The sequence below is a fragment of the Prionailurus bengalensis genome, chromosome E4, assembly GCF_016509475.1.
Source record: "Prionailurus bengalensis isolate Pbe53 chromosome E4, Fcat_Pben_1.1_paternal_pri, whole genome shotgun sequence".
Classification (NCBI taxonomy): domain Eukaryota; kingdom Metazoa; phylum Chordata; class Mammalia; order Carnivora; family Felidae; genus Prionailurus; species Prionailurus bengalensis.
Genome location: NC_057360.1, coordinates 12,208,153 through 12,231,152, shown reverse-complemented (window position 1 = coordinate 12,231,152; position 23,000 = coordinate 12,208,153). Strand labels below are relative to the sequence as shown.

The window sequence follows — 23,000 nt, the reverse complement described above, 5'->3', positions numbered from 1 at the left end:
TAAAAAGGAAAAAAAAAAGTTTTATTTGGGCCCCTTGAACTCACGTTTTTGCAATGATTGTGTCTTCTTCCTTCTTAGTGGTCAGCATAGTACATGACACAGAAAAGGTATATGTTAAATATTTGTGGAATAAATATTAGTGTGTAACAACATGAAGTTTAAATTTTGCAACATTTGTATAGTGTTCACAGTTTCCAAAGCGATGCCAATATTCCTTAAAGCATGGGTGTCGCGATGTCTGTTGGCGATTTAAATGATTTCCGCATTGACAGTGGAATATTCTGCGTGGGTTAATTGGTTGAAGCTATGCCTAGACGCAGCATTCTAGTAATCAGGAATCTACACTCCAGAGGTTGCTAGCTGGAATCATTCCAGAAAGGCTACATTCCAGAGATGGAGCTACAAACACTTTAGCCAACTGGATCGCTGATGGCACTGGATGCTTTGCTAATTATCATGATGAGTGTCAGAAGTGAGTATTTATTGGCAAAAGTAACAACTTATTATCATGATGACTAGTAGAAATGGGCTCTCAAAAGAATTCAAGCTGGGTGAATTGTTTAAAATATTTTAGAAAATGCTCTCCACATCTGAGTGAACAGGGTCTAAAAATTCAAGGTGTCCTCAGCCTTCGGAGATTCCATTTGAGGCTGCATCCCTAATGGTGCTGGCTCTACCACTGGTCTGTAATATTTCTGGTTGCCAGATGGTGACTATGTGGCATCATCCACAGGTGGCCCAGAAATGTGATGTGCTGCCCAAGGAAGCCGAAGGGTGGAGGGAGGGAGGGAGGTGAACCCATTTCTGCCTCTCAACTTTCTAGTGCAAGGTGGTGGTCGCACGGCCTCGGGCTGTAGTCTCCAAAATGATGGTCACTACCCACAGGTGACTACTGAGCATTAAAATATGGTTAGTCCAAATTGTAAAATATACATAGCAGATTTTGAAGACAGTACAAAAAATGTCAGTAACACAGTATTTTTTTTTTTTTTACTATTGAATGCATATTTAAATGACAATCTTCCGGATATACTGTGTTTAAATACATTAAAATTAACTTCACCTCATCTTTTTTTCTTTAGTAAAAGATTTAAAAGTTTTAAAGACTTAAATCTTTGAAGATTAAAAAGTTTTAAAAAGATGAAATGTTTTTAAGGTGGCTTCTAGCGAAGTTAATATGTGGCTTGAATTCAGTTTCTATAGGCCAGTGCTGACCCAGAATAGACAGCTCAGCCATTGTCAAGCTTATCCGGCAGATTAAATACTATATGTGCCTACCTCCCAATAAACATGCGTTTAATACATTTCTGAATATGGAGCAAAAGTAGGCCTAGTTGCTTTCTTTTAACCTCAGGAGGAAATTGTGGTGTCCTTATCCATCTTAAACCTCTTCAGCGACCAGAAACTTTCAGCTCCCAGAAAGAAACTACAAGTTTTGGATGATCAAATTATTGAGGTCAGCTGTCAACTGTGAGGTTGTATTAAGCAGTAGTGATGGCTGCCACTACTGCGATCATACAGATAAGAACAGGGAAACACACACAGAATCCTATTAAGTAGAAACCATTAACATTAACAGGTGCTATTAACATGATTAAGCCCAATGTGCGCTGAATTAAGCGTAACTTCAAACTTCCCGACTCAAAGGTTTAAGCTTGAACCACCATCACCTCCGCCAGCTTCAGCCGCAGTTCCGCACGACTTCAGCCCACGCGGCGCAACCAATCGCGGCCGCGGGGGTGAGTGACGTCACTCTCCTAAAAGTCCAGGCCAATTTCCATGCTTCTTTTCTGCGACCAGCCCCTTTACTATTTGTTGGAGGCGACGGCGGCCATTTTGGATTCGGGCGGGTGTCAAATTAAAACCGCGCGGCTAAAAGCCTAAAACTTAAAATCAAGACAAACTCGCGAGTTCAACTCAAACGCCAAGAAAGGAGACATCTTCACAAACCAGCCAGGCCGCTGGGAGCAGGGCGCGAAGTGCCGACAGGCACCGGCGCCCACACTCAAGATGGCGCCGGCCTGAGCGTCACCTGTGCCGCCTCTCTCTCTCTCTCGGTTCCGGGTTCGTTCGCCTCAGTGGTGGCGTCGGAGGGCTGAAGGCTGGCGTTCTGTCCGGTTTCCGGACCCGTCTCTATGGTGTCGGAGGGAGCATACCCCCCGAAGATTTGTGGGTGTAGTGGCCACAGCCTCACAGGGTAGGCGAGGGTGGCTGGTGTCAACAGGGGGCGAAGAGGGGACCGGAGCCAAGACCCTCGGCCGCCTCCCCCGCCGGCCTCCCGCAGGTAACAGGGCGCCCTGCGCCGCGTCCTCCGTCCGTGCGGGACCGGGCCGCGGGGGAGGGGCCGGGCCGGGCGCGGAGACGGTGGGCGCGCGCCCCGCTCGCGGGTCCGCGCTCGGCGCGGCGCCGCCGCCGGTTGAGCTGTGCCCTCCGCCTCCGCGCAGCCTCCCCCTGCTCGGTGCGGGGCGCCCTTCGCCTCTGGGCTTCGGGGGCGACCCCCGCCCGGCGCGTTGCTGGCGGCCGGAGCCAGCGAAAGAAGCCGCGGAGCCGGGCCTCGCGGGCAGGTGTGGAAGGTGAGGGGCCAGCGAGCGGGAGCGCCGTCCCCGCCCACCCCGAGCCGGGTCGCGGTGGGACCCCGCTGGCCCCCGGGCAGCCCTCCCCGCCGCGGGTCGGGCGAGTGTGCGCGGTGCCGCCGGAGCGGTGGGAGCCGGGGGTCGCGCCCGCGCCGGGAAACCGCCTGCGTTCCTGCTCCAAGACGAGTGCCGGGCCCCCGGAGGCCCAGCCGGCTCTGTCCTTGCCTAGTGCCTTTTTTTTTTTTTTTTTTTTTAGAATAAAGATGAAACATTTCTCGGAAGAGCGTGTTTAGGAAACCATGTGAATACTGAGTCGGGTCCTGAATTCTGGAATCACCGTTACTGCTGTTTTTAAGGACCTGTGTGCGTACCCACGTAACATTTCAAATCCTAGCTGAAATCATACTTACTTGTTTTGGTCCGTAAAGGCGTCTTTACGTATTGCTGGTCAGCTAGCAATGCTGGACTGAGTTCATTACAGAGAACGTGTACTTGAAACAGATCACAGCAAAGGGCCCGAGTAATGTTAGCACCAGGTAACAAAGTATCGATGAGTATAGGGCGTCCTTAGAACTCACGATGCAAGCCTTTATCTTTGGAACCTCAAGCTAAGAGAGCTAGAACCAAGATCATCTCGATTAATTGCTGTGGAAGAACAGAGGGAGAGAGAGTTCCCCAGATGACATCGATTTCTTAGTAGGAGTTGCCCGGTGACCTAGACAAGCGCTTGCATAATCCACAGGTGGCCCAGAAATGTGATGTGCTGCCCAAGGAAGCTAAAGGGTGGAGGAAGGTAGGTGAACCCATGTTTCAAGAGCAGACCTTGCCGACCCAACATCATATTATAGAGAGAGGGGATGGTAAATTCTGCAGAATATCCATGCTCTCCTTTTGTCTTCTTGTAACTTTTTTTTTTCTCGTGACTTCTTGACTTCAAAGCAGACAACAGCACATCTTTTTGTTGCCACCTGATGAAGTTTGCCCTGCACTTAGGCTGTAATCCTACTCTAACGTGAGCATTGCAGTCCTGACGTGGGAGGACTTCTGTCCACGTTAATCACGCTTTCAAAACAGTACAATGGCAGCCTTTGTCCCAAGAGAGGGAGTCTCGTCTTGCCTTTTTTCTTTTCTTTCTCTTTTCTTGTTTTTAATGTTTGTCGATTTTCAGAGAGAGAGAGAGAGAGAGAGTGCGAGTGAGAGCAGCAGAGGGGCAGAGAGAGGCAGAGAGAATCCCAAGCAGGCCCCGTGCTGTCGGCGCAGAGCCTGACATGGCCTCGGTCCCACAAACCATGAGATCCATGACCTGAGCTGAAACCAGGAGTCAGAAGTTTAACTGACTGAGCCCGTCAGGCACCCCCCCCCTTTCTTTTTTTTAAGTTGTATTTCTTGGGGTCTTAGACCCAATATATCCACTGCTAAGAAAAACTGGTTTTAATCGCTTAAAGCTTTCCTAACTCTAGGTGTTGTTGGGCCCAGTGTTCTGGCAACGACGTAGTTTGCTATTGAGAAATGACTAAGTAAACTATATGTCCCTTGCTGTGCCTCTGCCGAGTGCCATTCAGTCAGCCAGAGCACCGCCCCTGCATCCTGGTGGCCGTCTTATCTCCTTTGAGGACGAATGCTAAAACTACACCAACACCGTGCTTTCCTCCCAAGAGGATTTTCATTTTCTTGCAGTTCTCCGTGTTGGTTTTGAAAAGCTGTATTTTGCGGCTAAGAGAGAAGGAAGTTAGACTGGCCTCCGTTACACACTCTTCAAAGTAACACTTCTCTGACTAATGCCTCCGTTCTCACAGAGGAGTTCTAGAGAGGTAGGCATTTTCTGCTGATGAAATGGCAGCTGGGGTCAAAGAACATGGACCACTCAAGCTGCCCCCTCATGCCAGCCCTGGTTGTAAGGCTGTCCATGTGGCGGTGAGGAAGTGCATTTCCAGCTGGGCTTCTGGAAGCCTCGAGATGGAGGGTAGTAATGCGCCCCTGCAGATCTGACGAAGCTACTGCCAGTGTTTGCTCTTCCTTCTGCCAGTTGCCTTCCTCTGTGCTTGCCAAGTTTCTGCTTCTTCGTGGCTTTGGCCGGCCATGGCCCTGACTCCACCTCATGGCATCCTTTCACCTTCAGCAAATAGAAATATGTCTTGCGCGTTCAGATTCCCGAGGCAGATAAAGACCTGGCCGGGGGTCCTAGAGATGGCTAATGTGTGAATTGACTGCCCTTTGGCCCAGGGTAGGCACCTGACCCATTAACTGTGTCCTAGAGGAGAGGGGCAGCATCCAACTACTCAACGTGACCTTCGCTGTTCAGCGGGGGCGTTGTCACAGGTACCATGCCGTCTCCAGAACAGGGGAGTTAACGGGAGCTGGTTTTCCCCGTGAGCCCGCGTAGACACTTTATTTGTAGTCCCGGTAGAAAGCTGAGCGTTACACATAGTTCGGATACTTGGCATTTTTAATACTGTTTATCCCCCTGCTGTTGTTAAGGTCAACTGCAGAATAGGGAGGAGCCCAGTGGATTTGTTACGAAGACGACTTCGTTCTTATCCTCAGAAGTATTCTTGGATTTTTGAACCGTTTCAATTTTAGATAGTTTTAGCTTTGTCCATGTTGTGTTCTTTAGATAACGATGTGTGTGGGTCTGTAGGCACTTGGAATTCTCTGTTTTAGGCATGTGTCTTCAGCAGCCCCTCATACTTTGGTAACACAGAAAGTGTTGTGTGGAACTTCTCTAAAGTGGAACAAAAAAATCTAAGTAGAGGGTCTATGTATAATGATTGTTGGGTGTGTGTTTGTTCAAAGGGTGCAATTTTTAAACTGAAAATTTTAAAGGTCTCTGTAGAATTTTTGGCCATGTTATTTAGAACTGGCAACTTCTTACCACGTCCACCAGAGTTAGTAAGAACTCTTTTTATGTTTTATTTTTTCTATTATGGTAAAGCCAGAACTGCAGACTGCCACAGATTTTTCAAACGTGTGTTATTTGGCCCGTACAGGTTTGAACACATTCGAGCCAGCACTGAAAAATACGGAGATTTCCACATAAATATTCAGGCTCTTGGATCCTTATGATAAATGACCTGATCTGGCAGGCCTGGCTGGGACATTGTGACGGCCGCTCCCTGCAGAGTGCAGGCCTTGTCAGCAGGTGCCTGTCACACGCAGGGCCCTCTGCTCCTCCCCCAATACTGTGGGGCCACTTTGCAATGCCTGCTGTAGCCCTGGAAGTTCGTACCCCCGTTGTAAAGAAAGCTGTGTGCTTAGTGTAGAAGGTTTGGAAATGCAGGTGCATGTCTGTCTGTGACTTCCTCGTGATCCGACACAGACAGCAAACCTCTATTAATACTTGAGCATTTTTTCAGGCCTTTCTATGTCTGTGTGTATCTGTATGTATATAGACACATGCACAGATACAACTTTATTGAGGTATAATTGATGTGCAATAAACTGAACATATTTAAAGCCTACAGTTAGAAGTGTCGGTATTTGTTATCACCTTCAACCATAATCAAGTTGGTGAATAAATCTATTCCCCCACAAGTCTCCTTACACCCCTTGCAGTCCTTTCCCCTCTCCTGGTCCCTGTAACGGGGCTCCTACCCCAGGCAACCGCTCATCTGTTTTCTATCACTGCGTTTTCTAGGTGTTCCTGTCTGTGTGGGTCTTTTAGCATCTGGGATGATACAGTCTTGCACTTTCCCCTTTTTACCTAGCCCGACTTTGAAGAGCAGTGGGAGCGCACGCTTCCTTCCTTCCTTCCGTCCTTCCGTCCTTCCTTCCTTCCTTCCTTCCTTCCTTTTTCTTTTTTTCTTTCCTTCCTTCCTTCCTTCCTTCCTTTCTCTTTCTTTCTCTTTCTTCCTTTCTTTTTCTTTCTTCTTTCTTAGTTTCTTTTTTCCTTCCTTCCTTCCTTCCTTTCCTTTCCTTCCTTCCTTTCTTTTTCTTTTTCTTTCTTTCCTTCTTTCTTCCTTCCTTTCTTCCTTTCTCTTTCTTTCTCTTCCTTTTTCTTTCTTCTTTCTTAGTTTCTTTTTTCCTTCCTTCCTTTCTTTCCCTTCCTTCCTTCCTTCCTTCCTTCCTTCCTTCCTTCCTTCCTTCCTTCCTTCCTTTCAGTTTATTTACTTATTTTGAGAGAGAGGAAAGGTGCAGAGAGTGAGGGAGAGAGAGAATCCCAGGCAGACCCTACACTACCAGCGCTGACCCTGACTCCGTGCTCTAACCCACAAACCGGGAGATCACTACCTGAGCAGGAAATCAAGAGTCCCAAGACTGAGCCACCCAGGCACCCTGTTTCTTATGTTTATTGTCATCGTGTTCAGCCAGTTGTCTCTATCTCACTGTTTTCCTGGTGCTCCCGGGCCGTTGCCCGGCGCGTGAACTCTCCATTTGTTAACACGTTTTTCATCATTGAGAGAACTACTCTCCAGTTTGTTTGGTTCTTGTTCTAATTTTAAGTTCTTATAGACCTACAGCAGTTTTCTCATTGGTGAATAATGACGGTTTGCAACAGGCTTCTGTGAGGCAGGATATGCGAGCAGGTTAGGGAGCGCGGGTGATCTTATTCTGGTTTTGATCAGCTGGCGCTGTGAGCGTTCCGTGAGTGTGCGCGTGTGTGCGCGCGCGCGCGCGCACATGTGTAGGGGGAGGGTCGCGAGGGGCAGTCACTGCACGTGGCCTGGTAGGTGCGTTTTCTCGTAGAGCCTCGGTTGTTCCTTGACAGGCACCGCCGGTGACTTGGGGGGCACTTGGCCAGCATTTGGCGTCCTTGTTGTGGGCGGCCTGGCCGATGGGGACTGGAGGGCCGGGTGGGTGGCAGCGGCGGGGCCCCCGCACGCAGTGATCTCCCCTCCCCCCCGACCCCCCGCAGGTGGAGGCTTATGTGTGCAGGTGTTTTCCTCCTTCCTCAGCTGTGCCGGGCCTCCCGGCGGAAGGCATGGGCTCGGAGAGCAGCGCCCTGAAGAGCTACGCGCTGACGGAGCCCGCGTTCACCCTGCCGGCCGGCCTGGCCGTGCACCCCGCCGCGCTGCAGGATGGCCGGCGCGCCTCGGTCTTCGTGTACCGGAGAGACCACGAGGACCGCGTGAACAAGGCCGCCAAGGTACCGCGTGCGCGGCGGCGCTCGCGTTGGGGGGGGGGGGTTCACTGGCTCGCTTCCTGTTAAGAAATACGAAGCGGAACTTAACGAGGGTCACAGGAGGGCGATCCTGAGGAATCGTGTTTTTGTTCATGACCTTCGTGGTTGTCCTGGGGCGGGTGGGGGGGGGTGGGGTTGGGGAGAGGGGCTCAGTCGGTTATGCGTCGGACTCTCGACTTGGGCTCAGGTCATGATCTCGTGGTTCGTGGGTTCGAGCCCCGCGTCGGGCTCTGTGCTGACAGCTCGGAGCCTGGAGCCTGCTTTGGAGTCTGTGCTTCCCTCTCTCTCTGCCCCTCCCCTGCTCATGCTCTGTATCTCTCTCTCTCTCTCTCTCTCTCAAAAATAAACATTAAACAACAACAAAAAAAGAACATAGTTGTCCTCCCTCATGGGAAAATCTCCAACTTGCAGGACATGTTGGAACCAAAAAGCTTCTGAAAACGCAGGGTGAGAGCTTTTATCATATTGTTTTAGTGAGGAAGTTCGGAAGGTAATTTTCCATGGCTAAATTAAGGTAGAGTTTAATCGAGTTTAGCAAAAATCTGTAAGTGTTGACATTTTGGTAAGTATATGATTTAATTTGTAAAGTTTATTTATATTTATTTTATGTCTTTTAACTTTTATTTTCATTTTTAGCTTTTTAGTTTTTGCATTTCAGGTTTTAAATTTGAGTATAGTTGTTGACACACAGTGTTAGTTTCAGGCGTACAACATACTGATCCACCTTCTCTATACAACATACTGTGCTCACCTTTAGCGTATTGATGACGGACCTAGAAATAAAGTAGTTTAGAAACTGCAGGTACTATTTTTTCTTTTCCAGGACTATTGTGATGTCCCAGAAAGAACGTTGGCCTGGGTTCTGGTTCTTGCTGAGGGACCTTAGTCGCTTCATTCACTTTTAGAGGCTTCAGTTTCCTCTTCAGGGAGGGGGTCCTCCTGGCTCACACCTTCCAGATGCTGATCCTGGAAGGGGACCAGTGTATTAGCAGGTGCTTGTGCACTGTAGGGGGACCCCAGCCTCTGATTAGAAAACGTGATTGTACCTCGGAATATAATTCAATAGAACAACCCTAAGTGTCTTTATTTATTTATTTTTTTAAGTTTATTTTATTTTGAGAGAACACAAGTGTGTATGAGCAGGGGAGGGGCAGAGAAGAGGGAGAGAGAGAATCCCACACAGGGTCCACACTGACCACCCAGAGCCTGATGCAGGGCTTGAACCCACGAACTGCGAGATCATGACCTGAGCTGAAATCAAGAGTCAGACACCCAGCCACCTGAGCCACCCAGCTGCCCCTGTTAAAACTTCTTTTATAGTAATTTTGCAAAAGATAAAATGCCTTGCTTCACTGTCGTATTCTTACTTGCAGTTAATATCTGACATACTTCCTATTATCTTCATCTCGTAAGGTAGCACGTTTTTTAAGTAAAAAAATGAGGGTGACTGTTATTAGTGAAGTACTAGAGATTTATCATCTTTCTTAGCTTTTTTTTCTAAATAAGTTTGTAAGATTATTTAACATTGTTTTGTTTATTTTTGAGAGAGAGAGAGAGAGAGAGAGTACAAGAAGAGAGGAGCAGAGAGAGGTGGGGGGGGGGAACAGACGATCTGAAGCAGGCTCTGTGCTGACAGCACAGAACCTGATGTGGGGCTTGATCTGGTTCGTGAGATCATGACCTGAGCCGAAGTTGGACGCTTAGCCAACTGAGCCCCAAGGTTTTTTAGCACTATGTTATTCTTTATGATATGTGTGCCAAGAAAGTTGAACAACCCAGATCATGGTGTTTTTAAACGAGAAAAGTAAAGCTGCACTGTCGGTGTCCGAGGGCTCGTATGCCGCAGGGACTGTGAGCTTGAGACAGAAGATTTCTACCCCCCTTAGTACAGACCCTTCTAAACCAAGGCTGAGTCTTTTCCAGTACTTTATACTCGTCTCCTCTATTCTTCAGGCCATCTTGTGGCTTTAAATACCTGAGACCCGAACCTGAGAAATTTGAAATGTCTACAAAATGATAAGGCGTTTCAGTGCAGGTCACAGTTCTTGAAAACGTGTCACGTTTCATTGGGTTATAGGACCTTGGTGTTCCTAGATTCCTGAAATAGTAGAACAGTATGTCCAGCTCACCTCACTTTCTGTAGAGTTCAGGCTCCCGGTCCTACCTTTGACGGTTTTGGTGGCCACTTCCGACAGATGGACAGTGTTTTCCTCGCGTATGCTGTTAGGTCGTGAGTGTAGTGTTTCTCTAGTATTATAAATAAACTACAGTCACAATGCAGGGCAGCCTGTGGAATAAGATGAAACATGGTATAACCTTTCTTTACAAAACGATACTAGAAGTTCTTCAAGTCCATCAGATCCTATCATTTTATCTTGAATCCACTAGCTATAATAGTATAATTTTCTCACCGGTGGTTAGGACTCATTTCTGAGGAATAGTAAGGAATGATAACTCCTAAATCAGAGTGTGGTTCCCGTAGTTTGCTCTAATCCCAGTGCTTAGGTGGGACCTTGTGGTGAGGACAAGCTCGTGAATGACCCTGAGTGTATTCATAACCAGGCAGCCACGTTAACTCGAGGAGTGCGTTTGTGGACGCTGTGCACCTGCCTTGGGAGACACTGTGCTCTTCTCCATGACTCAGGCCGCTTTCTGGAAGGGTTGGTCAATATATTTGGGGCTGCACAGTGTGTGGTCATGAGGAAGAAATAGAAGATCGCTTGGCTTCCCCTTGGGGAATGCTTTACCGCTCTTCCTTATATACTGACATGCTCTTTCTGTTCCTCTCCCCCTTCGCCCTTTTCTGTGCTGTTTACAACCCTTATTCTAATAAATCAACTGCCCTCCATTGTCAGCTGGTTCTGTTCCAAGGCTCCTGATCATCATCCATTCAGAAGAACTTAAGAAGTGCCCCCATCCCCCAGGTGTGTTGGGCCACCTCCAGATGGCGCAGGCTCCTTCCCAGCCTCGGCTCTCCCCGGCAATTTCCAGACTTCAGGTTCTCTCGTCCTTTCTCTTCTGGTGTTTATGTCTGGCCTTCTGCCCCCGACGAAGTAACTGCTGAGCCCTCTGGTCTCAGCTCCAGGTCCACTTTCCCACTTGCCTGTGGAATATCTCTACCTGGATACTCCCTTAGCACCTCAGGTACAGGCTTTCCAACACAGGATTCTTTATCCCTTCCTCTTCCTGCATTTTATTCCTAGTGTCTCATCTAACCTCTAGCTCGTGGGCATTCAAAGACAGAGTGTGCTTCTGTCTTTGTCTCAGACTTGCATCTCAGCAGAAGCCAGAGTATTTCTCCCTGAGAGTTGTTGCTCTCTCGTTTTAGGCGTCCTGGTTACTTTGTTATATTTCTTTAACAGAATGAAACTATGGCTTGCTTCCTGTCGAAAAACTTGCAGGTAGACGTGAGCTGATAACTACTATGTTGTGCAGTTCCTGAAGTGAAATAGCGAACCAGAGATAGAACTTACGGTAATGAAAAGTTAAGCCACTAAGGCTTGAATTAATTCTCTGGATAGCTGCGTCCTAACCCGTCCTAAAAAGTAGAAGTAGTTTATATTCACGACTTGACTCTCACACCTAACGTCTCTGTGTGGGCCTGGAGAAGTACAGATGTTGACAGGTTATCCAGTGCTGCTCATGTTGAACGATAAAAGTCCTTGCTCGGAATCCTCTGTCTGAGAGCATTCGCCTGGAGCAGAATGGGCAGAACGGGGATGTGATGACTCAGGGGCAGGTACTTTCGGCACCCCTTCCACAAAGGCGCCTCCCTCCACCACAAGAGCCGTTGCTCTCTTTGGTGGATGCTCACTGAGAACATCTCCCAGTCGCATCTTGTCACCCCCTCTGTTCTGGAGCAACAGAATCTTGAGTCAAGAAGCGTTTCTGTTTGATTCGTAATTGCTGACTTCCCTGTGAGTCTGTATGCATAATTTATGCAAAATATCGTGTGTGCTGAAGGGGAGAGACACACGACGTTCTCGGCCAGTTAAGTGCCGTGTTCAGAATCACGCTATGAGTTATTCCTTTCTGCCTTTGTTAAACACACAAGTCACTTTGGACTGAGAATTTTCCTGGGAATGTAGGGTTAAAAAAATAAGCAGATTGCAATTTATTATTTCATGTATTAATTAGGTGAAATTTACTGACTCTGTATTTAATGCCAGTACTCAGCCCGGTGATATTTCTTCTGACTTACTAGTCTGCCCTGACTACTAGAAGCATAAAACTTCTTTTACATACAACCAAAGGAAAATAATTAGAGTCTTAAGAAATAAAAGCTGAATGAATAATTTTTCCTGAACAGGCAAAAGTAAAAACTCAAAAGTGTTCCATGCTGGGTTTGCAAATTACTTGAGATGATCCTTAAAATGAAAAAAATATGAAAGAGGTTGCACAATTTTACTCAGAAACCATAGCTCCAAAGACCCTTGCAAGCAGTTCTGTCCACTTAAGCTCAGACATTCAGCCAACTTGCTAGCATGACTCTTGGCTCATCTGGGTCTTTGCTGTATTTGCGTCTATATGTACGAATTAATAGTTCATATTTAAACTATTAGTTTAAGAATTAAAGAATTTTATAAGTATGTATGTATGTATTTAGAGAGAGAGAGAGAGAGAATCCCGAGCAGGCTTTGCACTGTCAGCTCAGAGCCTGATGTGGGGCTCGAACCCACAAACGGTGAGATCATGAGTTGAAACAAAGAGTTGACACTTAACCCACTGAGCCACCCAGGCACCCCAAGAGTTTTCTTAATTATTTGTTATTAGAGTGACTCAGGGAGGGTAACAGCTTTCTTAAAAACAAACAAGAAATCCTACTGGAGCTATTCCTAGAGTTGTCAAAGTTTGGGATTATTACAAGAAAAGAAAAGAAACTGGGCAAATTCATTTCCTCAGAAGATTCTCCTGTGGTCTCACCTAATAGGCTAGTTTGAAATGACTGATATAAACCTTGAACCAGCACTGTGTTCCAGACTCTCATGGGAGCTCGCATTCTTCCAAGAAGGTATTTTGGAGTGTTCCATGCTGAGTGCTCATTTATGAGATGAAACCGAACATTATATTGAGGGTTTTTGTCCCAAGTGACGTCTTCCATGCCCCCCCCCCCCCCCCCCCCCCGTGCGATGACAGGTTTACAAGCCTTGCTCAGTGTCCTGCAGGTTGCACAGGCTTCTCCCTCTAGCTGCCTCCTGAGGTTTTTTATTTATCTGATCTTCACCAGTTCGATGATAACATGTACAGCTGTGGTTTTCTTTGCTTTTTCCTGTTTGGTGTTCATTGAACTTTTTAAATCTGTAAACTTTAGTATTTGGCTGAATTTGGAAAGTTCTCAGCCATTACAATTTTTATGCCCCCATTCTTTTTCTTGGGAGGGTGGGGAGTCCAGTTATATACATTAGACCTTTTGCTATTGTCACATAGGTTCCCAAGGCTATGATTATTTTAAAAAAGAACAGTTGGGGCGCCTGGGTGGCTCAGTCGGTTAAGCGTCCGACTTCGGCTCAGGTCATGATCTCGCGGTTCATGAGTTCGAGCCCCGCATCGAGCTCTGTACTGACAGCTCAGAGCCTGGAGTCTGCTTCAGATTCTGTGTCTCCCTCTCTCTCTGCCCTTCCCCTGCTCGTGCTCTGTTTCTCTCTCATTGAATTAGTTTCTGATATTTTATTTTTCCTTTCTAAAATTTCTACTTATTTTGGAGCACCTGGGTGGCTCAGTCGGTTAAGCGTCCGACTCCGGCTCACGTCATGATCTTACGGTTGTGAGTTCGAGCCCTGCGTCAGCTGTCCACCCAGAGCCTGCTTTGGATCCTCTGTCCCCTTCTCTCTCTGCCCCTCCCCCCGCTCGTGTTCTTTCTCTTTCTCTCTCAAAAATAAACAATTATTTTTAAAAAATAATGAAACTTCCACTTGTTTTAAATAACAGTTCTTTCTCTGCTGAGAACTTCTATTTATTTCGTAACTGTTTTCCTTTACCTCTAGGGGAGAATGGTTATAATATAATGGTTATGCTGTTTTAAATTCTTTGTGATAATTCTAATATCCGGTGTGTTTTGGGGTTGATATTTGTTGATTGTCTTTTCACTTTTTTTGTTGTTGTTAAGTGAGAGCATTTTGGATTGCATACTGAACATTTTGAATGTCCTGTCGCATAGACTCTTGGTTCTGTTTTAATCCTCCGGAGGTTGTTGGTGTTTCTGGTATTTGAGGTTTTGACTGCAGGCCGTCAGTCCCCTCAGGTTCAGGCTTCAAGTTTTCCAGCTACTCTCCACCCGCTCTTGCTGTGCGTGGTGCTCAAACCCCAGGTCGTTTCTCAAAACTCTGCTGCGCTGGTGTCGGCCCGCTTTGTCCACGTCGGTTCGGGACTTGGTCTGAGACCTGTGCGCGGACAGACACCTCGAACGTCTCCTTTTCCAGTCCTCTCGCCTCTGGGATGTCCTCGGACTCAGGCTTGCCGTGGTTCCTTCCCGCTGTTCTTCTGGCCGGAAAGGTGGCAGGGTCTCTGTCAGAGTTCTAGCCACGTTTGCTGCACTGCTGTGCGAGCGGGGCCCGCCGTCGGTGCGCAGCTGTGAGAAGTGCCATCCCTCACCCAGGACGTGGACCGCCACGATGTGTCTTCTCCTCATTTTGACTCCGCTCCAGAATCTGAGTGCTTTGTCGAGTTCTCCGGTCATTATTTTGGGCACCTGCTTCAGAGTCGAGAGCAGTGATCTTCGGGAGGCCTGGGCTCCTGGGGGGCTCACACTGCCCTAAGGGAGCTGCAGGTCTCCGTAGAGTGACTTAAATGTTGGTAAAGTCAGAACAGGTCACAGATGTTCCTTCACCTTGTTTGGAATTTTGGGGGCAGGGGAGCTGGACAGGACCTTGACTGCGAGGATACGTTTTCTGACTTTCACCCTGCCTTACGTGAAACTGCCGTCAGTCTGGTCTTGAGTCGTTAACTTCACCACCCCTTCTGTTTGTGTGTTTAAAGCATCTGAAGACACTTCGTCACCCTTGCCTGCTGAGATTTTTATCATGCACCGTGGAGGCGGATGGGATCCATCTGGTCACCGAGCGAGTGCAGCCTCTGGAAGTGGCTTTGGAAGTGCTGTCTTCGGCGGAGGTCTGTGCCGGCATCTACGACGTACTGCTGGCCCTCGTCTTCCTTCACGACAGAGTAAGCGGCCCGCACGCAGTGTGCTCATAGGCTCTGGTATAGACCAGGTTGGGCGGGGGGGGCAATCACGGGACGTGTCGAAATCCTAAGGCACCGTTCTGACTCAGAAGCTTCCTGACGGAAACCCGCACGTCGGAAGGCACGGGGGTGCCACAGACAGATGGTTTGTGGACGGGCGGTCAGCGCTCTGACCCTGCGCAGTGTTTCCTAGAACTTGACTCCCTTGATGATGGTCTCCCTCGAGTTTGGGGTAAGCCTTTCCCTAAAAATAGCTGCAGCTGTATGACTGTTCTTAAGACAGAGAGAAAGCCTTGACGCTAATGCCGCTGTGGGCATTTCCAGGAGTTTTGTTCCATTTTAGATTTTGAAGAAAGAAATGACCATTTCTTCAGGAGAGACTTTCCCTTCTTTTCGAGTAGGTGGTGCCACTGAGAGCCAGCCTGTTAACACTGCAGTCAGGTTCACTGTCATGGGGATAAGGGTAGTTCCTCTGTTTACTTCTGGTCTGTTTCGGGACAGTATTACAGAGCTGTTTCTTAATGGAATTTGCATTCTGAAGTAAGAAAACCTTTGGTCGTCCTCCAAGATTAAAATGACCAGTCACAGGTTAGAAACATTTGCATATGACTCATCTCAGTATATGTTTTTGGGTTTTTTTCACTTTTCCTATTAATGGGGGACAGATTCCAAATATCACTTTGGATTTATCATCTCTTAAAAGCTTGTCTAAGATGCATATAAAGAATTGCAGGAGCGCCTGGGTGGCTCAGTCGGTTAAGTGTCTGACTTCAGCTCAGGTCATGATCTCGCAGTCTGTGAGTTCGAGCCCCGTGTCAGGCTCTGTGCTAACAACTCAGAGCCTGGAGCCTGCTTCGGATTCTGTGTCTCGCTCTCTGTCTGCCCCTCCCCTGCTCATGCTCTGTCTCTCTCTGTCTCAAAAAAAACCAAAAAAAACCAAAAAAAACAAACAAACATTAAAGAATTGTTAGGGCTTCATGTGGAGGTATATTTTCTTTGTTGGAAAAAGTGCGTGCACGTGGTGAAAAGCCTGGACAGTGTGGGAGCACATAGAGGGAAGAGCAAGCCCCCCACCGTGAGTCCAGGACCCCACCTCCCTCCAGGGGCGACCACAGTGATGAGCCTGGTCGTCCGGACATGTTCCGTGTGTGCATAAAGCAAATGTCCCTACGCCTAGTCTCCTTTATTTCTCAAATGCAAAAATACCATCCGTACTATTCTGAACCTTCCTTTAAAACGGATATATATATCTTGGAATGTTTTATATCAAAATATGTACACACTTTTCTGGCAAGTAGGATATTTAAAACGCACTTGTCTACTGAAATGATTTCCAGTTTGGGGGAAAAAACATACACGTACTTGAATTCTGTTCTCATTGCCTTCTTCCTTCTTACTTATTTGACTGTACTATGTTTTCTGGTCCCGTATTCTGCCACATCTGTGCTCTGTGAGATATTTTCCTCTTCTTCCGGCAGAAATTTTTAAGGCCTCCTGACAAGATTTCAGGGGAAGATTTCTGGGTTCGTGCTAGAATGTAGGTGAGAAAGAATTTAGAGGAGAGAGTACAGCAGCCTAGGGGAGCAAAGATAAACTTCACCTTTAAAGGGAGGCACACGCTCTCGGCCATGACGACGTGTACCTGTGTGCGTACCATCCCTCCTGCCTGGCGTGGAGGCAGGGACGTGCAGAATCTGCGCCCTGCTGTCATGCCTTTATTTCATTCACCTGCCTCACTGGGCAGGGGAGAGAACAAAAGCCTGTCCATCGCGTTTTTCCTTCCCTCCCACCTCGTAATGCATACGCAGGCTTGTTCGGTTTGTCGCTCCTTAAAGTTGTGCTTCGTTTATTATGCCACAGGGGGGCGGACCTGCCTTAGCTTCTTTCGGCGATCAGTTTTTAGTTCTTTAGAACTTCTGCCTGACAGATTCTAGCGGCAGCCTCTTCCTGTTCTTTTTCTCCAGGGGCACCTGACACACAACAACGTCTGCCTGTCATCTGTGTTTGTGAGTGAGGACGGCCACTGGAAGCTGGGGGGGATGGAGACCGTCTGCAAAGTTCCTCAGGCCACACCCGAGGTAAGCCAGGGGATAGGCCCTCTGTGGCACCTGGAATCGGATAGCATTTTAGTGGGCGGTTCTTACCTCGGGAACCTCCTTCGGTGTTCGGGTGATCCTAGCTTTGGACACTGGACTTTATTGTCGATGCCAGATTCACAGAATTTTAGGAGTTCATTCTTTCAGAGGCTTCCTTTATTCTCGTCTCCTCGATTGGTAGCTCGGGAACTCGAGACCGAGGGGTAAAATGGCTCGGTCAGATTTTTAATTAAATGCTCTTCCCTTCTATTCCTATAATACCCTGTCCTTAATGACACCACTTAATGTTTAATATTGAAATTACCTTTGTGTGTCTGATTTCTTTCCCAGTATTTGAGCTTCTTGAGGGTGCGAGAGTCTCTTTGGCTTATTTTTAACATCTCCACCCGGAATAGTGCCTGGCACGCATTAGGTAGTCAGGAAATGTTCACGAACAGCCGTCCAAGTTGTCCGAAGTCCTCCATCGTGCGCTAACAGCCGGAGTTAGGACGCGAACATCTCAGCTCCTCGTGGGCTGTGTTGTTGCTGCTTCTGGTACCTCTTAATGGTTTTGCCTGACCAGGTTCTACACGTTGCCCTCCTAGGTTGATGAACCTTTCTGTTCTATTTCTTGTTTTTAATCGTTTTGCACATTGCCACTAGACTTGCTCTTTCTAAAAACAACAATAACAACAACAACAACAAACCCAGTCCCATCACGGTAGCCGTACTAAAGTGCTGGCTCATTGGCATACTGACTCAGTCCGGTTCCCCGTTCTCTCGTGGGGCCTCCACAAGGGGGCCATGTTGAATGCACACCTTCATGGGCTCTCGCCGAGGTCAGACGCTCCTTCTCCCCGCAAAGGTGTTCCTCTGATGATTTCTGCCCCAGGTGGTCCCTTTCTTCTCAGAATTCACCTTCCATCTCAGTATAATGGCTTGTAACTCACTCCTTGACTTCTCTTCCAAATTCTTTACCATGGCGTGTAACGCCCTTCACAGGCTCTCCCCGAGCCTGCCTTCAGCTCGACCTACACGTATAGTCACTGAGCTCCTCTCGGGCCGCACCCGCACCCTGGTCTACGCAGCTCAGCTGTGCTCTTGGGTGGGCGGTGCCTTTCACCCGCTTCTTCCTGTGTGTGCCTTTCTGTCGCTGAGATGCTTTCTTCCCACGGGCTCTCTGTGGCATGTGAGATGAAGCTGAAGTCTGTGTTCTAGCTCAGTCTCTTTGTGAAGCCCTCCCCTGGGTACTCCCCGCCCAACGAAATCAGTCTCTCCTTCTGTGCTTCCATATGGCACTCAGCACCTGTTACTGCGGTTCTCAGTTTACATTCTAGGTTGTGAGCACCTGGCCGGCGGCAGGGACTGTATCGTATTCCTTTTGTGCTCCTAGTGCCCTAAGTGGTGTGTGGGACATAGAAGCACTTGAAAACTAATCTTTGAATCGGTGAATGAATGTACTTGTTCTGCGGATGTTATCTCCGTAGTTGACAAGGTCCTCAACTTTTATATCTCATGTGGCAGCGGGCCTTAAGATTGACCTAATTCAGCAGGAAGATTATTGATAGATTTGTTCTATGCTAGAAAAGGCTTTCACTCGTTAATAACTCTGCAGGATGTGAAAGAAGTGTTCCTAATTATCAGTGTAAGGAAAGCAGGGTGCAGAGATGCCTCTGACCAGCAGAGGGCATCCTAAACCAGCTGCAGGGGAGAGGAAAGGGTACAGGTGTTTTCTGCTGAGCCTCGTGCTGTGCCAGGTACTGTATTCACATTTTTTAAGTAGCAAGATTTTAAGTTTGTGTATTTAACATGTGTGTCAGTTAGAAGGCTTCATTGCTGCTTTTTGCATTGCTGGTTGCTTCTGTAACTTGGTGTAAGACATTGGTTCACCAAACCTGTGTATGAATTATTTTCCCTAATTTATTTCTCTGTCTAGTTTCTGAGGAGTATTCAGTCAGTAAGAGACCCAGCATCTATCCCTCCTGAAGAGATGGTAAGATGATATGCTTCAGCTGTAACGAAGGCTTCTTTGTATGAAACTTAAAAGAACCTTTCGTCTGCCCCCTCTTTCTTAGCTAAGTTGTAGATGCCTCATAATTCCTTTGGCCGTGACGGCGTCTGAGATTAATCTTATCACCACATCAGGGAGCCTTTTTCTGGACAGTCTGCCTACATTTTTGGGTCGTACAGACCCCTGTGTTACCATTAAATACCTCATTGGTGCTTCATCCCCATTTCACGGTCTTGGTGTTCTGTTGGAAGCCCTGAGAGCTGGGGAAGCAGCAGCCCTAGCCGTCCCTGAGCTGCACCCAAGCCACTCGTCTGCCCGCCGGTCGTGAGGTAGGGCTCCAACGTGCACGCAAGCGTGATTATTGACGTTAATGATCTTGTCTGACAAAGGTCCATCTACAGATCTCTCCCCTAGGTTGATGAACCTTTCTATTCTGTTTTTGTTTCTTATCTTCACCACCAGCTGCTGGTGAAGAAAGATTATATTTACCAGGACACGCGAAGGCCGTCGCTCCCTCTAAATTTTTTCTTACAATTACCGTAAAACAGACCACGATCCCCAGAGACATACAGGAAATACCAACCCAACTATAACCTTGAATATAGACCTAAGACTTGAAATAAATCAGGTTGTTCCAAATCAGTACTATGTGTATGTACTAGTGTTTTTCAGACTGACTTGTGGGTTTTAAATCAAGTTAGAGGTCCTGACAGTTATTTGGGGGGGGGGGAGGGGAGGAGGAATAAAATAGAAAATATCAGTAAGTCTGAGTATTGTTTTATAAAAGTTTTGTTTCCATTATGTGTATTTGTGTGTGTGTGTGTGTGTGTGTGTGTGTGTGTACTACCACCACTAACAATAATAATAATAATAAAATTTTTAAAAATGTGGGTTGCCGTCAAAAATATTTTTGAAAGCCACAGACATATATCATATTTAGGCCCTTTTTCTCTTTTGGCCCTTGTTTGATATTTTAAAATCTTTGATAAATTGCATTCCCTCATGGTTTTAAGAGCCTGTAAGCCAGTGTGTGGTACTCTATAGTTGGCTTTGAGTATAATCAATGCAAAAATGGGAGAGAGTGCTTCAGAGAAAATGTAGATCGGGTTTCTAAGGCAGATTCTCTAGGTTTAATGATCTTTACTGCTTTTAGTCTCCAGAATTCACAACTCTGCCAGAGTCACATGGACATGCCCGGGATGCCTATTCATTTGGGACATTGGTGGAAAGTTTGCTCACAGTCTTAAGTGGACAGGGTGAGTTATTGCACTATCACATCCACAGAATAAGCAGGAAGGTCATTCACAGCCTGTTCTGGGTGGATTCAGAGGACCACAGTCTTTGACCATAGTAAGGAACCTGTTACTTACCAGATAACTTGTGTATGGCAGATCTTAACAGCGCTGAGGAGGGGCGCCTGGGTGGCGCAGTCGGTTAAACGTCCGACTTCAGCCAGGTCACGATCTCGCGGTCCGTGAGTTCAAGCCCCGCGTCAGGCTCTGGGCTGATGGCTCCGAGCCTGGAGCCCGTTTCAGATTCTGTGTCTCCCTCTCTCTCTGCCCCTCCCCCGTTCATGCTCTGTCTCTCTCTGTCCCAAAAATAAATAAATGTTGAAAAAAAAAAATTAAAAAAAAAAAAAAAACAGCGCTGAGGAAAGAAGCTTTGATTTCTTTGCAGAGTTTTAAAGAATTTTAAGTAGGAACCACTTTCGACTCTGTTTATATCACGTGTTATAATCTTATCAATCGGTATTGGTACTTGTGGTCTAAAGACTCTGTTCCTTATTGAGTCAGCCAGGTAAATGAGTGCTGTTATCGATTTATGTGTAACGATCTGAAGAAGAGAGGAGGATTCGGCACTTTTTATTTAATCTGAATCAAGCTGGACGTTTCCTTATCTTTATTCTTTCCAAGTCCTTTTGAGTTTTTTCTTCTTGATGTAATTTACTCATTACCTTTTCTTTTGTTGCCCCGAAGAGCCCAGGCTCCTGAACACATTGTTTTCTTCTCTCTTTCGAGCTCTTTGATGGCGCGCCTGGTGGCCTGCTTCATTCTGGTCCAGCCACCCCAGGCCTTAGGTTGTCCGCCTGTTAACGGGCCTGGGCGGGGGGGTACATGCCTCGTTAGGCCCCTTCCCGGCCTGGCTCGCACTTTGCCGAAGCTTTGGGCACTTCTAACGCAACTTCTTTTACCAGGCTTCTGCAGCATCCTGAAGTTACAAGCACCCTTCGGCTGCTCGCTCTAAATTGTCTCAGCCTGAATACTTGAGAATTAAACCCCATTAAGGCCCTAAGGCATGCCCTGTGGGGAATGAACCCACTACTCCTCTGTGTCTAGAATGGTGGTAATTATGCACCATCCTGGAGAGAATAGAAAACACAGTCATTCAGATAACTTTTCTTGTTCTGTGGGTGAGGAACCCTGGTCCATAAGGCCCTCAGACCAGCCACTTCTTAAACTTCCTCTAGGCCCGAGCTGAGTTACACCTGCCGCTGGGAGATAAGGACACAGAGGTGAGGCCCGTGGGGGTGGGGCTGGATGTGTTGGCAGATGAATTTTCTACACCTGCCAAGGAGTGTGGCTTCAGGTGAGCCGGAAGCTGTTTAGCAACAGCCAGGGCTTTGTTTGTTTGGGCTTTTTACAGGTTGGTTTTTGCTCCCGTCAGTCTCCAGCTATAGAGGTCCTGAAAGGAGGGAGAAGGCTTGGAAACTAACTATACCTCTGGATTTCAGTTTCAGCGGACGTTCTCTCCAGCTTCCAACAGACCTTGCACTCAACCCTGCTGAATCCCATCCCCACATGTCGGCCGCCGCTCCGCACCTTACTGTCCCATGACTTCTTCAGGTGAGGGCACCCAGCGGGCTTCCCCGGCCGCTCGCAGGTGCCGCGTCCCGTGGTGGGGTTTCGGGGCCCCCGGGTCACACAGTCCCTTCTGTTGGCATAGGAGAGGTCAAGTCACATCCGCATGGGAGGATAGGGGGCGAGAGTGGATTGCCTCTCGGGTTCCTACCACAGGAAGTTCTAGAAATCTTTAACTGTGGTGAAGGCCTGGGTCTGGAAGTTACAGCCAGAGCCCTTAGAAGCCACGCTGCATCTAGTGGGTGGCACTGGTCAGGTAATCGAGAAACTTCGTAAACATGGCCACTCCTTTCTGCTGCCATTGTGTTCTAGGAGTTTGTTGTTGTTGAAAAGTTTTCTTGTTGGGGGGGGGGGGGGAAGGAGCTCGTTTGTCTTCAGGCAGAAGATCGTCGTCTTTGTTTGGTAATGCGTGATGGAAACGCAAGGAAGTCGATTTAGAGGGAGGGGCACAATATAAGGTTAATACTGCCGCTGGATTCAGAGATGGTTTTGGACCTCTCTTCAAGGTTAGTTTCAATTACGTGTCCTCCTTTTCTTCATTTCCGTGACCGCAGAAATTCCGCACGGGTTAATTTCACATTCATGACTTTTAGTAGCAAAATTGATGTTATGTCCTTTTGAAACTAAGGATCCTTACATGTCAGCGGTTGGAGAGCCCGAGACAAACCGGAGCAGAGGGAAAGCCGGTGCTCTCCTCCGAGGGGGTGAATTACCTCTCCCATAGGACTAGGGTCCATGTTATTAAATGGGGCACAGGTAGTTTCACTATAATTACTAGGATTTTATTGGCCACTCTGGTTTCAAAGAAACTGTTCAAAACCTTTCCCGTCACAGGAGTCTTTTAACCAAGGTGTTTCTGTGTCCTTTTAGAGGATTCATAGCAATATCTTACCTTGATACAAGGTCTCTACAAAGAATCCTTCATAGCAAGTAGATTCTCTCCACTGTTTGATAAAAGAGTTGTTTAGTAAGAATTGTATTTTTGTATTTTTTTTTAAACGTTTGTTTATTTTTGAGAGAGAAAGAGCACGCGAGTGGGAGAGGGGCAGCGGGAGGGGGACAGAGGATCCGAAGCGGGCTCCGCGCACACGGCACAGAGCCCTGATGCAGGGCTCAAACCCATAAACCATGAGATCATGACCAGAGCCGAAGTCAGACGCTTGACCAACTGAGCCCTCCAGGTGC

At 47.5% G+C, this 23,000-nt stretch overlaps 1 protein-coding gene across 4 annotated transcripts in view; it reads left to right on the top strand.

Annotated features, from left to right (window-relative positions):
- Positions 1–1,812: 1,812 nt before the first annotated feature.
- The window catches only part of SCYL3 (SCY1 like pseudokinase 3), a 43,134-nt gene continuing 21,946 nt past the window's right edge, over positions 1,813–23,000 (top strand). The window contains exons 1-7 of one of the 4 annotated variants that reach the window (XM_043568547.1): positions 1,813–2,284; positions 7,466–7,656; positions 14,668–14,853; positions 16,836–16,949; positions 18,883–18,939; positions 20,111–20,213; positions 21,689–21,800. In XM_043568547.1, coding sequence (XP_043424482.1) covers positions 7,492–7,656; positions 14,668–14,853; positions 16,836–16,949; positions 18,883–18,939; positions 20,111–20,213; positions 21,689–21,800 — 737 coding nt within the window. In that variant the 5' untranslated portion in view covers positions 1,813–2,284; positions 7,466–7,491. Of the gene's footprint in view, positions 2,285–2,946; positions 3,367–7,425; positions 7,657–14,667; positions 14,854–16,835; positions 16,950–18,882; positions 18,940–20,110; positions 20,214–21,688; positions 21,801–23,000 lie in introns of those variants that run through there. The other 3 variants (XM_043568545.1, XM_043568546.1, XM_043568549.1) reach the window with 3 other exon arrangements.